This window comes from Eulemur rufifrons, chromosome 16, assembly GCF_041146395.1.
Source record: "Eulemur rufifrons isolate Redbay chromosome 16, OSU_ERuf_1, whole genome shotgun sequence".
NCBI classification, from domain to species: domain Eukaryota; kingdom Metazoa; phylum Chordata; class Mammalia; order Primates; family Lemuridae; genus Eulemur; species Eulemur rufifrons.
In genome coordinates, this window is record NC_090998.1 from 27,784,752 (window position 1) to 27,797,674 (window position 12,923).

Genomic DNA, 12,923 nt, shown 5'->3' on the forward strand with positions numbered 1-12,923 from the left:
AGTTTTTAGTATATTCACAGATATGTGCAGCTATCACCAAAATCAGTACTTTTTTTTTTAAAAACTGAGGTTAAAAAAGGCACAGTATCAATACACTTTAGGTATCTGTATATATAACAAGTCAGATCTTGATCGAGTTAGTACATGATTATATTAGACATGTAATAGGGATGCCTTGACTTGCTCAAAGTAAATATTATGGATGAGCATTTTTTAACACAAAGGAGATTATTTCCAAAATCCATAATTTACTTAATTCTCGTGCCCTAAAAGAACAATAGAAATGTATGAAGTTTCCAACTTTAAAAAAAAAATTTTTTTTTTTTAAGAGATGAGGTCTTGCTATGTTACCCAGGCTAGAGTTGCAGTGACTATTCATAGGCATGATCACAGCTCACTGCAGCCTCCAATTCCTGGGCTCAAGTGATCCTCCCACCCCAGCCTCCCAAGCAGCTGAGACTACAGGTATGTGCCATTACACCTGGCTTGAAATTTTGAACTTTTTAAGGAACAGCTTTCCAAACTTAAGATTCAAACTAATAAGAGTGAGTCCTCATCTGTAAAGCCTAAGGGTTGGACTTGATGACCACTGTGATTCCTTTTGGCTCTAAAATTTTATGACTGTGTTTCTGTGAAAGGATAGCTTATATTTATCAGTTGTTTTGTGCTCTAGACCCAGAGATCTGCCCTAGGTGATATGAGGGGCTTAAAGAAATGCTGATGTTTCCCTCAATTCAAAAGTCCTTTTATAGCCAGCCTCGTCACCTATACAGGCTCCAGATTAGTGTATAAAACTCAGACCACCCAGATTATCATCCCTAATCACTCCTTTATCTCTATAATCTTCATTTAGTGAAGAATTAAAAACCTGGTGCAGTTTTCTTCCCTGCTAAGGAAAATATGAAGACTACACAGACAATTTAGCCATATAATTCTGGGGTTCCCTGAAATGCAATAACTTGACCTCCACTCTACTTCAGCCATGACCAGGACATCACACTAAATCTAGTGAACATCCAGAACTCTTCGACCTTAGAAACCCTGAATGCAACCATCTTATGCATTGACCCCCATGCCCCCATTACACTGGCTCTCCCATGCCTTGACTCTCACTTAGGACCCCTCACATGTTCTCTTTCTGCTCTGACCCTAAATCCAGTGCAAAACCACTAAAGTACTCCCATACTAGCACCTTCTCCCCTGTAATGATCTTCTCCCTCCTGCCTTATCTGCCTAGATGAAGACCACCCTCTCCCTTCCTTGCTTTCATACCCTGTAAAGTAATTCCTGATTTCCCTCATGACTGCCCACGAGTCACTTACCTGCCCTTTATCAACTCTTCCTCACCCTCCTCAAAGACCCCCCCTCAAGTATCACTGCTCAACTGATGACCTATTCTTGCCTCCTACTTCCTGCCCTCTACTTAAATGAGGCATACACACAGACATCTTTATCTTTCTTTTCATCTCAAAATATAAAATATATTAGCCAGAGCTCAAAACTATTTCTTCCACCTCCATTCTTTTTAAAAAATTTTCTATTGTTTTATTTTAGACAGGGTCTCTCTCTGTCACCCAGACTAGGGTGCAGTGGCACGATCATAGCTCACTGCAGCCTTGAACTCTTGGGTTCAAGTGATCCTTCTGCCTCAGTCTCCTGAACAGCTGGGACTACGGGCATAGACCACCACACCTGGCTAGTTTTTAAATTTTTTTGTAGACATGGGGTCTCACTATGTTGCCCAGGCTGTTCTTGAACTCTTGGGCTCAAGTGATTTAGCCTCCCAAAGTGCTAGGATTACAGGTGTGCCTGGCCCTACTCGCATGCTTGACCAATTCTGTCTTTGCTTTTTCAACTTGCTCATTAGTCACCTCCTTTGCTATATTGCCAATTTTTCTCTCTCAACTGAATCCCTTCAGCTTACAAGCATGCTGGCCTCCTTCTTGGCCCTCTATAGTGACGCATAAATCTCTTTCTTCACTCCTCTCATGTAAAAATTCTTAAAAGCATTTTGATGTAAGCCTTCTACTTATTTACCTTTGGATCTTCAGTTTATCTCAAATAAGTCCTTCTTCTGAAAATGCCCTTGACAAAGCCATTGAAACCCCTAAATGCCAAAGTCAACGGCCATTATTCAATCCTTAGCTTGTGCTCTCTTCTACATTTAGTACTGCTGATCACTCTTTCTACTTTAAAACTCCAGCAATTTTCAACTACCTTGGTATTTCTAATGGGATAAATCCTCTCACCTTTAAGACTTTGTCCAAGAATTTTTTCATAACCCTTATCATTATCTGACACGTTACTTATTTTACATATTACTTTTTTATTGTCTCTTTGCACTTAAAAGCAGAGATTCTTGTTGTTTTGTTCATTGCTAAACTCCTGGTGAACAGGACCATCCTCACCCATCGTAGGAGTTTCATAAAGATTTGCCAAATGAACGAATGAGCAATCTAGTGCTATCAAAGAGAAATAAAAACTGTTAAACTAATAGTCTACCCAGATAAAAGTGATTCAAACAATTAGGTTACTTTATAAGAAAAAAATAATGACTAATCTGTTCTGATGGAAAATTCTCATAATTCTCATCCACTTCTGAAAAATAGGATACTGTAACTAGAATCATGACGTGGGAAGTTTGAACCCTCATAAGCATCAACATGTCTTTGCACATTTTTAAGTTCAGTCTTTACAAGCAGCTATAGCTCTTTTACTAGAGGATGAAACCCCAAAAACTAAGGTAAGTAAGATAAAAATTTCAGTCATTAAGGCCAGGCATGGTGGCTCACACCTGTAACTCTAGCACTCTTGGAGGCCAATGAGGGTGGATTGCTTAAGGTTAGGAGTTTAAGACCAGCCTGAACAAGAGTGAGACCGGGTCTCTACTAAAAATAGAAAAAATTAGCCAGACGTGGTGGTGAGTGCCTGTAGTTCCGGCTACTTGGGGGGCTGAGGCAAGAGGATCACTTGAGCCCAGGAGTTTGAGGTTGCAGCGAGCTAGGTTGACGCCACAGCACTCTAGCCCAAGCAACAGAGCAAGACTCTGTCTCAAAGAAAAAAAAAAAAATTCAGTCATTAGTTATTGGCTTCTGTCTTGTAAGCAGCATATCAAATTCTAATAAACTTCCTCCCCAAGACTTTAGTATAAACTACAGCAGCCCTAGGAAACTAATACGGATAGTAAAAGTGTAATTTTTCTAAATTCCATTAGATAGGATTAAAACTGCCCTTCATAAAATAAAGGGCCGCAAGGTAGGAACTGTGGTAGGGGCCTTAATTCTGCAAAAGTATATGCACAGTTAAAAAAATAACCAACCATTGTTCCCTAGTTTGCTTTCCTATAATTGCTTGCTACTCAGGAGTCACACAACTGATGGTCATAAGATTCACAGCTTTCTTAATTGCTCTCATAGATAACATTACCATCATGAAACCCAGGCCTTGTCTTTGAGATATCTAACTGGACCAACTAACCCAACCAGGCCAGTGGCCCATACCAAGGAACTGACTCAACTAGTCGTATGACCCCCACCCAGGAACTGCCTCAGTGCAACATGGTAATTTTTACATCCCCATGATTTCACCCCAACCCAATCAGCAGTACCAATTCCCTAGCCCCTCCCCATGAAACCATCCTTTAAAAAACCTAGCCTCAGCTTCATGCCTGCAATCGTAGCACTTTGGGAGGCGGAGGCAGGAGGATAGCTTGAGCCCAGGAGTTTGAGATCAGCCTGAGCAAGAGTGAGACCCTGTCTCAAAAAAAAAAAAAAAAACCCAGTCGGGTGGCAACAGGATTAGCATTATATTTAAACAGGGCCATTTAAAGTATGACTATTCCCAAATGTACTTTACTTGAAAAAGAAAAAAAAAATCTCCAGACTCTGAAATTTTTTTTTTAAATTAAAAGTGAAACACTCATTCAAATGTATTAATGCAGTCTTGAAAAAAGTAATCAGACAGATAAGATGTTTAGGTTAAGCATTGCACAACAGAATTGCAGAGCACCCCACCCTTCATTCATTCCTTCAACCAACGACTCAAGTGAAGAACATGCTTACTTGTTATTGGTTGGTCCGGTTGCCAAGACGTCGGACTGTAACTTTGGAAAGAACCCTTGCTCATATTTACCTTGACCAATTTTCATATCAAGTAGATGGGGGTGGATTGCAGTGTGATCCATTTTCATTAGTCTCTGCTCAATTGATTGGGCTATAAATTAAATTTGTAACAAATTAGAGACATTTAATTGCTAAATCTTCAAAAATCATGCTTCCTCCACTCACACTTACAGAGAACTCAGTCACTCTGACACTCTGATATAGATTTTTACAAAGACTCTTCAGAAATCAGTATAATGTAAGTATAAAAAAGGTTAATTTTGGGTAAACATTGGATGATTAATTTTCATGGTATCTTCTTCTGCCTTTGTCAAAAGCAGGGCAGCAGGGTTGAAAAACATCCATAATTCAATATTTATAGTTTCCCTTAAGTGGGAATATTCTTACATGAAAATATGGTTTTAAGTACAACATTAGGCTGGGTGCAGTGGCTCATGCCTATAATCCTAGCACTCTGGGAGGCTGAGGTGAGAGGATCACTTGAAGTCAGGGTTAAAGACCAGCCTGAGCAAGAGCGAGACGCCATCTCTACCAAAAATAGAAAAAAATTAGCCATGCATAGTGGCATGCCTGTAGTCCCAGCTACTCAGGAGGCTGAGGTAGGAGGATTTCTTGAGCCCAGGAGCTGGCAGTTGCAGTGAGCTATGATGACACTGCTGCATTCTACCCTGGGCGAAGGAGTGAGACTCTGTCTCAAAAAGAAAAAGAAAAAAAAACAACATTAAAGAAAATGATGACAAAATATTTTTCTTCAGCTGAAAGACAATGTAAAGGGAAGGAAGAAGCAAGCACAATAGTCTTATTGTTTTATTTCCTTGTGCAAAGACCTATTAAATATTCATGGTTCTCCATCTGTAAAACAAGGAACTGTGTTAAGTTTATTGCCTCATTTTTAGCAAGTCACATTCCCATTAGTAGGAGTCATTAAGGAGTGTTTATTAGATCTAGAGGGTAATACAGAGAAAAGTCAAAGAAGTCAAATAAGCAGGCATTTAGAAAATGTCCAGAGGATAAGACACTGGCCTCTTCAAGAATAAAATAGGTCAAAGTTAAAAAGATTACTCAACATTTCTATTTTAAAACCACTTAAAGTAAGGGATGTTGGAGATGTCTCAAAGATCCAAGAAATAATGATCTATTAATATTTCTCGCCTGAAAAAAAAAAAACCCAAAATGTTTTTGTCAACTGGATGGTCAAGAGAAAATACAATATTTGAAAAGAAAGACTAAGTCTCCAATCCTTTGCATAGAGATTACTAAAAAAAGAACAAGCAATAATTGTGCTTTTGTGATAAATACAAGCTGCTAATCTTTTGACTTAGAAGAGGTACCTTTGTAAATATTTCACAGAGTCAGTTTATTTTGCCCCTTTTTAATACTAGTAGATTGAGTAGTGTGCTGGTTATTCCCCATACACATTCTAAAGCTTTTCTGGAGAGGAGGTGTCTGTCCGGGTTCTCTACTCTTGTGAAAAGAACATGCTTAGGCCAGGCGCAGTGGCTCACGCCTGTAATCCTAGCACTTAGGAGGCCAAGGTGGGCAGATCGTTTGGGCTCAGGAGTTCGAGACCAGCCTGAGCAACAGTGAGACCCCGTCTCTACTACTAAAAAAATAGAAATCAATTACCCAAACAACTAAAAATATATAGAAAAAAATTAGCTGGGCATAGGTGGCACATGCCTGTAGTCCCAGCTACTCGGGAGGCTGAGGCAGGATGATTGCTTTAGCCTAGGAGTTTGAGGTTGCTGTGAGCTATGCTGACGCCACGGCACTCTAGCCCGGGCAACAGAGTGAGACTTTGACTCAAAAAAAAAAAAAAAAAAAGAACATGCTTAATGCCATTTTTACGTCAGATTATAAAATGGAAAGCCACTTATTTGTGATTGATAGTAAGTAGCACTAAGGGATGCTTTATGGAAGTTACTACTGCTCTCTATGACTTAAACTTCAAATTTTAGATATAAACTTTAAGTGTTCCTAATGTTCCCTCATAACTCATATGAATTTATCCAAAACCCTCTTGAATTTCATTATATTTTTAATGTGTAACTTGTAACTTCTCTTGAAACACAGTCCATATGTTCTATGCTGGGCAAAATATGCATGGCAAAAGGATGTCATATTTTAATGTGAAATGATATTTAACTTTTAACAATGCCCACAGGCTTTCCACAACTCTATACTTTCTATGCTGCGCAATATTTATAAAACATAATTAATGGATGGTTTAGGTGAAATAATGCCTAGATTCATGGCATGAATTCTCTGAAGTCCCTGCCAATTTTATATTCCATGAAATACCACAAAATTCCATCTCTGCCAATGGATGCTTCTATCTTCATGAAAGGGGAGAAAAAAAAAGGAAGTGTAGCTTTAGTTTTTCCATTGAATTTAAAATGACAGAGAAATTCATCTAATATTGAGTTGTTCTCCTTTACTTGAGAAGTTTTTTAGAAACAAAAATCACGATTCACTCCAGGGTTCATACTGAAAACTGCCACAAGGAGCACAATACAATGCTATTTTTCAGTGATTATACCACCAGTGACTACTGAACATTCAGAAATTATTAAATGCCTGCTTTGAAAGGTCAGGGGTCTACTGTTAGATTTTCAAGGGTTTGTGCCAATATTCATCTGTCGTGATTGGTAAGGAAAAAGAAAACTGTATTACTATCAACTTGTCTTTCTGCACAGAAATCGTGAGGTTCTGGTGCCACAATATCAACAGCAGATAGCCTGTGCCTAAAGAGTTCACCTGTAAATCAAAATTCTTCTTGGTTAGAGGTAAAACAAAAACAAAAGCACAACAAAAGAAAAAAACAATATACAATAAAAATCCAACATTGTCAATACTCCAATCTCTATAGCTTTTTTTGTGGGAGAAGACAAATTTATCTGTTAAAAGAAATACCTGCATCATTTGTGATGGGCAGACATAGCCACAGTCAGCTACCTCCTTTTCTCTTTTTAAAAAAATTCTTGGTAAATTAAGTTCCTGGAAGACTAGTGCTTTAGCCTAATCTCATTTTCATATATTTTCAATCCACAATGGTACGTTTTCAAAAGAGTATTATATAATATCTGTGATGACTGTGGGAGTACCAAACTCTCTCAGAGGCTGAAAGGAAATCTATCTAATTGGAAAGACTTTCAGGAAGCACACAAATTAAGGAACCAGTGTTTAGCTCCATTTAAAAAATTCTGTCAGGAAGGGAGAAATGAAAATTTCCCAACAAGGCATTATACTATTCACAAGGCTATTAAAGCACTAGAAGTCATATTATTCTCTGAATAAACACAAACAATTTCGTTTATTCTACCTCCTCAATTTCCAGAAACACAGAGGTAATTGCCACTTCCCGAAGGGGCTCTACCCTTATACTGGGGAATACAACAGGGTGAAGTTTCAGAGACCTCTACTGCTACATAAAAGGTATCATTTACATACTTCCTTCCTTAAATATGCTAAAACTACAGCATCACCACTCCTGACTTTGATCTATTTAAGTAAAGTAGGAAAGGCAAGCAAGCAAGCAAGCAAGGCAGAGCAAAGAAGCTCCACATTTGATGCTTCCTTTTTTTCTGGTGGAAAAGTTGCTCTCAAATAGCTCCTACATTTGAAGGAAAAGGAATAAAAGGAAGAGGCACACAGGTAATAGGTATCTGTCTATTTGGGAAAGAATGGGTTAGGAACCAGGCATAAATGTATAAAATTGTGATACATTTTATATACAAATGTATAAAATTATGTACATACTGGTACATTTTACATATTTCTTTATTGAATGGAACAGCTAACACGGTATTAAGGCTTCCAATCACTAGCTATGCAACGATAGGCAAGTTACTTAACCTCTCAGTATTCTCAACTGTTAAGAGGAAGACAGTAATAAAAAAAAATAAAAATAAGTGTGCCTCTTTTCTCTCGTTAAAAGCAAATGCAAAAATGCATGAAAAACACCTGGTATATAAGGACTGGCACATAGTACTGTGTCAATGTTGGCTATTAATGTGATTATTTAAAGAACTATATTATACTCTGACACAGACTGGCCAAGATTCATAATTCTCTGACCAAAGGAAAAACTGGTGTCAGAGATGGGGGAACCTCTAATTCGAATGCAAGAATCCAGAGAGTTAATTTCAATAAGTGAAGCCATTATAATTAACGGCACTACTAAAGTAAATATACTGTTTTAGTTACATAAATTAAGAAGCACCTCAGATGTGCTAATATTTTAAATTACTACCCCTTTTCTTGGATAAAGAAAAAAGGGAGAAGTAAAAAGGAAACATAGTGGCAAGATAGAAATAAACATTTTTTCATTAAGGCAATAAAGAGAATAAAACAAAAAACATAGCAAACTTCTAGTTATAGTTGATTCAATTTATTATTGCTTTTCCTTTTCTGACTAAGGGAAGAGGAATGTCAGCTAGGAATGGGGACTTACAGAAAAAGAGAGAAAATTGTATTAAGCACTTCTTGCTATACAGCACCAGGATTAGCCATGAAGTCTAAAACTGAAAATTAATTTTGTGGCATATAAGGCCAACAATATGTGAAAATAAATGATCATGAATTTTAATTTTAAAAGGCATGGCAAACGTACCTGCTTCTTTTAAAGTGCTACATTTCTGATATATAGATGTCCGCAGGGTGGGTGCCCTTACATTATACAGCCTCATCTTATCAATCCGAGAGTCAAAGACCCGAAGCAAAGGATCTTTCTCTTCCCACTGAGACATAATTTTATTATCAATAAAGGTGGCAAACATCTGTGTTTCAATGAAGCGTGAAAGAAATGGCAGGTAAGGCTCAGGCTGGTCAGACAGAAAGGAAGCCTGTAATGAGATAATTAGGAAATCATTAGTGCAAAGAGACCATTTCAGTATTACATGATAAGCCTGAAAATTATGTTGCTAAGGTCATTCTTTTTAAACCTTGTAACATACAAAACTGACACTTGAAATGCAAAAATCCTTAAAAATCTACTCCTTTATTCTTCTAAATTCATAGAATTTAGGTCACTTAGGTCTTGAGCACTGATCTTACCTTACAGAACTGACTTACATTCTGATCCTTGTGACCATTAAGTAGAGAAGAGGGCATCATTAATGAAAGACGGTAGGTAAGTTGCTATACAATCGTCAATCACCCACTTCACTTACCATTTTGATCCCTTTCTCCAGTGAGCTGTAATTTCTTCTGATCTCTATTCCTAGCCTATGCAATGTACCCCTAAGCCATAACACGGGGAGATGATTAACTGATACAGTAATGATATATACATTAGCAATAACCTTAAAAACTACAACATGGAATTTGTGCTTATGGGTGAAATCTTTTTGTTCTTCAAGTGGACATTTTTCTAGGCTGTATGAGTGTTAACTCAAGATCAAACTCCTTCCAGGCCTGCGCTGACCCAACAGTCTGGGCCTTAGCAACTAAAAAAAGCATTGCCTGGAAGCTGGGTGTGGTGGTGAGTGCCTGTAGTCCCAGTTATTCAGGAAGTTGAGGTGGGAGGATTGCTTGAGCCCAGGAGTTCAAGACCAGCCTGGGCAACATAGAGAGACCCTATTTCAAAAAACAAAACAAAACAAAAACAAAAAAACACTGCCTCAAAAACCATCAGAAGCAATCCTTTGGGGCAAATGTACAAGTTGTACATCTTGTTGTAAGCTTGTCTGATGCATGAAATGGGGGGTTCAGTACATTATAATCAGTTCCTAATCCAAAGTGTTCAATTTTTCTGTTGTTCTTCAGGTCTATGTGTATATAGGAATGCTAGTCTCAACTTCTAGCTGAAATTTAGAAGTGAATTACTCTTTTGGTTGCTGGGTTGATTTTGTTTTTCATTCTTTTGAACAGATGCAATACGGAAGAAGCCAGAAGGGGAAAGATAGAAGAGTAAGTTCTGATATGAAGTTACCTTTCTAATACTCATCAGCTTCTTCCTAGCATATTTATCTTTCATTCTTTTTTTTTTTTTTTTTTTGAGACAGAGTCTTGCTCTGTTGCCTAGGCTGGTGTGCAGTGGCATCATCATAGTTCATTGCAATCTCAAACTCCTGGGCTCAAGTGATCCTCCTGCCTCAGCCTCCCTAGTAGTTGGGACTATAGGTGTACACCACCACGCCTGGCTAATTTTTCTATTTTTTGTAGAGACGGGGTCTCACTCTTGCTCAGCCTGGTCTCAAATTCCTGGCCTCAAGCAATCCTCCTGCCTTGGCCTCCCAAAGTGCCAGGATTATAGGTGTGAGCAACTACATGTGGCCCATATTTATCTTTCATTCTGAAATTTAGGAGGCCTTTTAAAACTTCCTTACAGAAACCCACTTGCTGAATTTAAGTACTTCCACAGCACAGATGTTTATACATAAATCCACATAACCAGAGAAAAGATTCACAGTCATCTCTAGAAATCAGTTCAACTCCTCAAAAGGCATTTTATAGGTGAACATTAATTTTACTTTTTATAGATAAATGGCCTTGTTTTTTTAAAATGGGCCAAATATCTGGCTTTTGATGTTCAGACCCTCAAGGACTACAACATTTAAGGTCAACAAAGACTTGGCTTGTAGGACCAGTATGTCCTACAAATATTCCTAATGATAAATGAGATGATAATAAGCTTTCGGAATCCAACGTTAAACTTCCATTTCTTTAGGGGTTATATAAAAAGAATTCCATTTATAGTTTGAAGCTACATAAAGATTAAGGAGGAAGAAAATATCAGGGCTTGATTTAAATAAGAATTTGAACTGCCCTGGGGATAAACCATGGATGTGCACAGACTTCCAAGCTGGATAGGAAAAAGTGTGGAGAATGGTTAAGCTTAATGAGAAGGGAACCTAAGAACAGGAACACATTTAGAGGAGTTAAGCCTTCTTAATATTAAAGAAGTTTTCTCAAACATAAAGTATAATATATCAGAACTTAAGTGTTCAACATAGTATGTTATCCTCCAACAGAAAAAAATTCTGACGAAATCATAAATTATCTTTTATACTATGCACCTTTACACAGATTTTTAATTACTACTATTTGTCAGATGTTCCAAGATTGTAGATTAGTCCCTTGAAGTGCATCAGCCCCTTTGGGAGGCCTTTCATGACACGAAGATGGCACTTAGCAAAAGCCATGATTCATTCCAACAGCAGTGTTATGTCTCGGCAAGCACAGAGGCAGGGGACTAAACTGTACCCTGGTAACCTAAAAAAGTTAAGGTACATCCATCCCTAAGTGCTTTTGTTTGAAAAAAAGATCTAGGGGAATACGTGAAGAAAATCTGGCAGAAGAATACAGTAAACTTCAAAAAGAAGCTAAAGCTGGTGTCATCTTCTGTCTTCTCTTTCCAAAAACTTTGGAAGAGAGTCTTAGACTTACAGTCATAAAACCTAATTTCGTTACTCTTTTTCTCTTTTGATCCTAGAATGAGATCAAAATTTGGCTTTTGAAACTAAACTGTTACCTTTACATGGACAAGTTGTGACTTCCTTATAGAATGAAGACTAAGTAAATGAATAAGGATTTTTTTTTTTTTGAGACAGAGTCTCACTCTGTTGCCCGGGCTAGAGTGCCGTGGCGTCAGCCTAGCTCACAGCAACCTCAAACTCCTGGGCTCAAGCGATCCTCCTGTCTCAGCCTCCCGAGTAGCTGGGACTACAGGCATGCGCCACCATGCCCGGCTAATTTTTTCTATATATATTTTTAGCTGTCCATATAATTTCTTTCTATTTTTAGTAGAGGTGGGGTCTCGCTCTTGCTCAGGCTGGTCTCGAACTCCTGAGCTCAAACGATCCGCCCACCTCGGCCTCCCAGAGTGCTAGGATTACAGGCGTGAGCCACCGCGCCCGGCCTGAATAAGGATTTTTTAGAAAAGGAATAGGCCTCTCATTTAACTGGACTTGATCATAAAATAAAAGTAAATATAACCCTTACAAGGTCAGTGTCAACAGATTTGAAAAACCTGTGAAATTTAACAGTTTCTATAATTGAAGCATCAAAATACAGAAAATTTTAAAATGAGGTTATAGACAATATGCAATTTAATGACCAGCTTAATAAGCTAGTTCATTTGTTTTCTTGTGAAATTATCTTATCTAGTATAAAATACTGGTAAAGAAAAGTTCTTAATGCGAAGGAAGAGAAGAAAACTCTTTGTTTAAAAAAGATTAACAAAATCAATAATGTAGCCCATTAACCATCATAAAAAGGGAAACTCTGATTCTTTTTACTTTGTCAAAGTTCTGCATTTGTTCCCGGTTGGTCAGCCAGGATTCCATGTCCTGGGCAGTTTGAATCACAAATGCTTCATAATCTGCAAACATCTGTGTAAAGCGGTTAGCAAAGACCTCTCGGAGCTGCACATTGAGCTGGTAGTCCCTTAGTTCTGCCTCTTCACATTGCAGTTTTAAATCCTTGTCTTTTTCACCCAGAGAAGCAGGGAGATCCATTTTTTCCACAGCCACACCCGTCCGTTTGGCCAGAGCCTGCAGACGTGCTATGGTTTCATTGCCCTTCAGTAACTCATACATGCTGATGCTATTAGTAGAGACATTGCCATTCTTTTTGTCATTAACCAAGTCTTTCAGGACTAGATTCTTCAGTTTGGTGGCACTCTCACTGCAATGTAGGTTGCCCTCAGGAGGGATCCCAAATTGAAGAAGAACTTCAGACAGCTCCTGGATAAAATCTACTTTATTGGGGAACTGTGGAAATTCTTCAGGCAACTCAATAAAATGGTTGTCAATATCCACGAAACACAAATTAGCCTGAAAGAAAAAAGAAATACAAAGG

General features: G+C 38.1%; 1 protein-coding gene across 2 annotated transcripts in view; it reads right to left on the minus strand.

Annotated features, from left to right (window-relative positions):
* Positions 1-12,923, minus strand: part of DENND5B (DENN domain containing 5B) — a 173,466-nt gene that overhangs the window by 42,883 nt on the left and 117,660 nt on the right. For both annotated transcript variants that reach the window (XM_069491735.1, XM_069491734.1), the window contains 3 exons: positions 12,362-12,898; positions 8,734-8,965; positions 4,062-4,212 (listed from right to left, as the gene is read on the minus strand). In XM_069491735.1, coding sequence (XP_069347836.1) covers positions 4,062-4,212; positions 8,734-8,965; positions 12,362-12,898 — 920 coding nt within the window. The remainder of the gene's footprint in view (positions 1-4,061; positions 4,213-8,733; positions 8,966-12,361; positions 12,899-12,923) is intronic.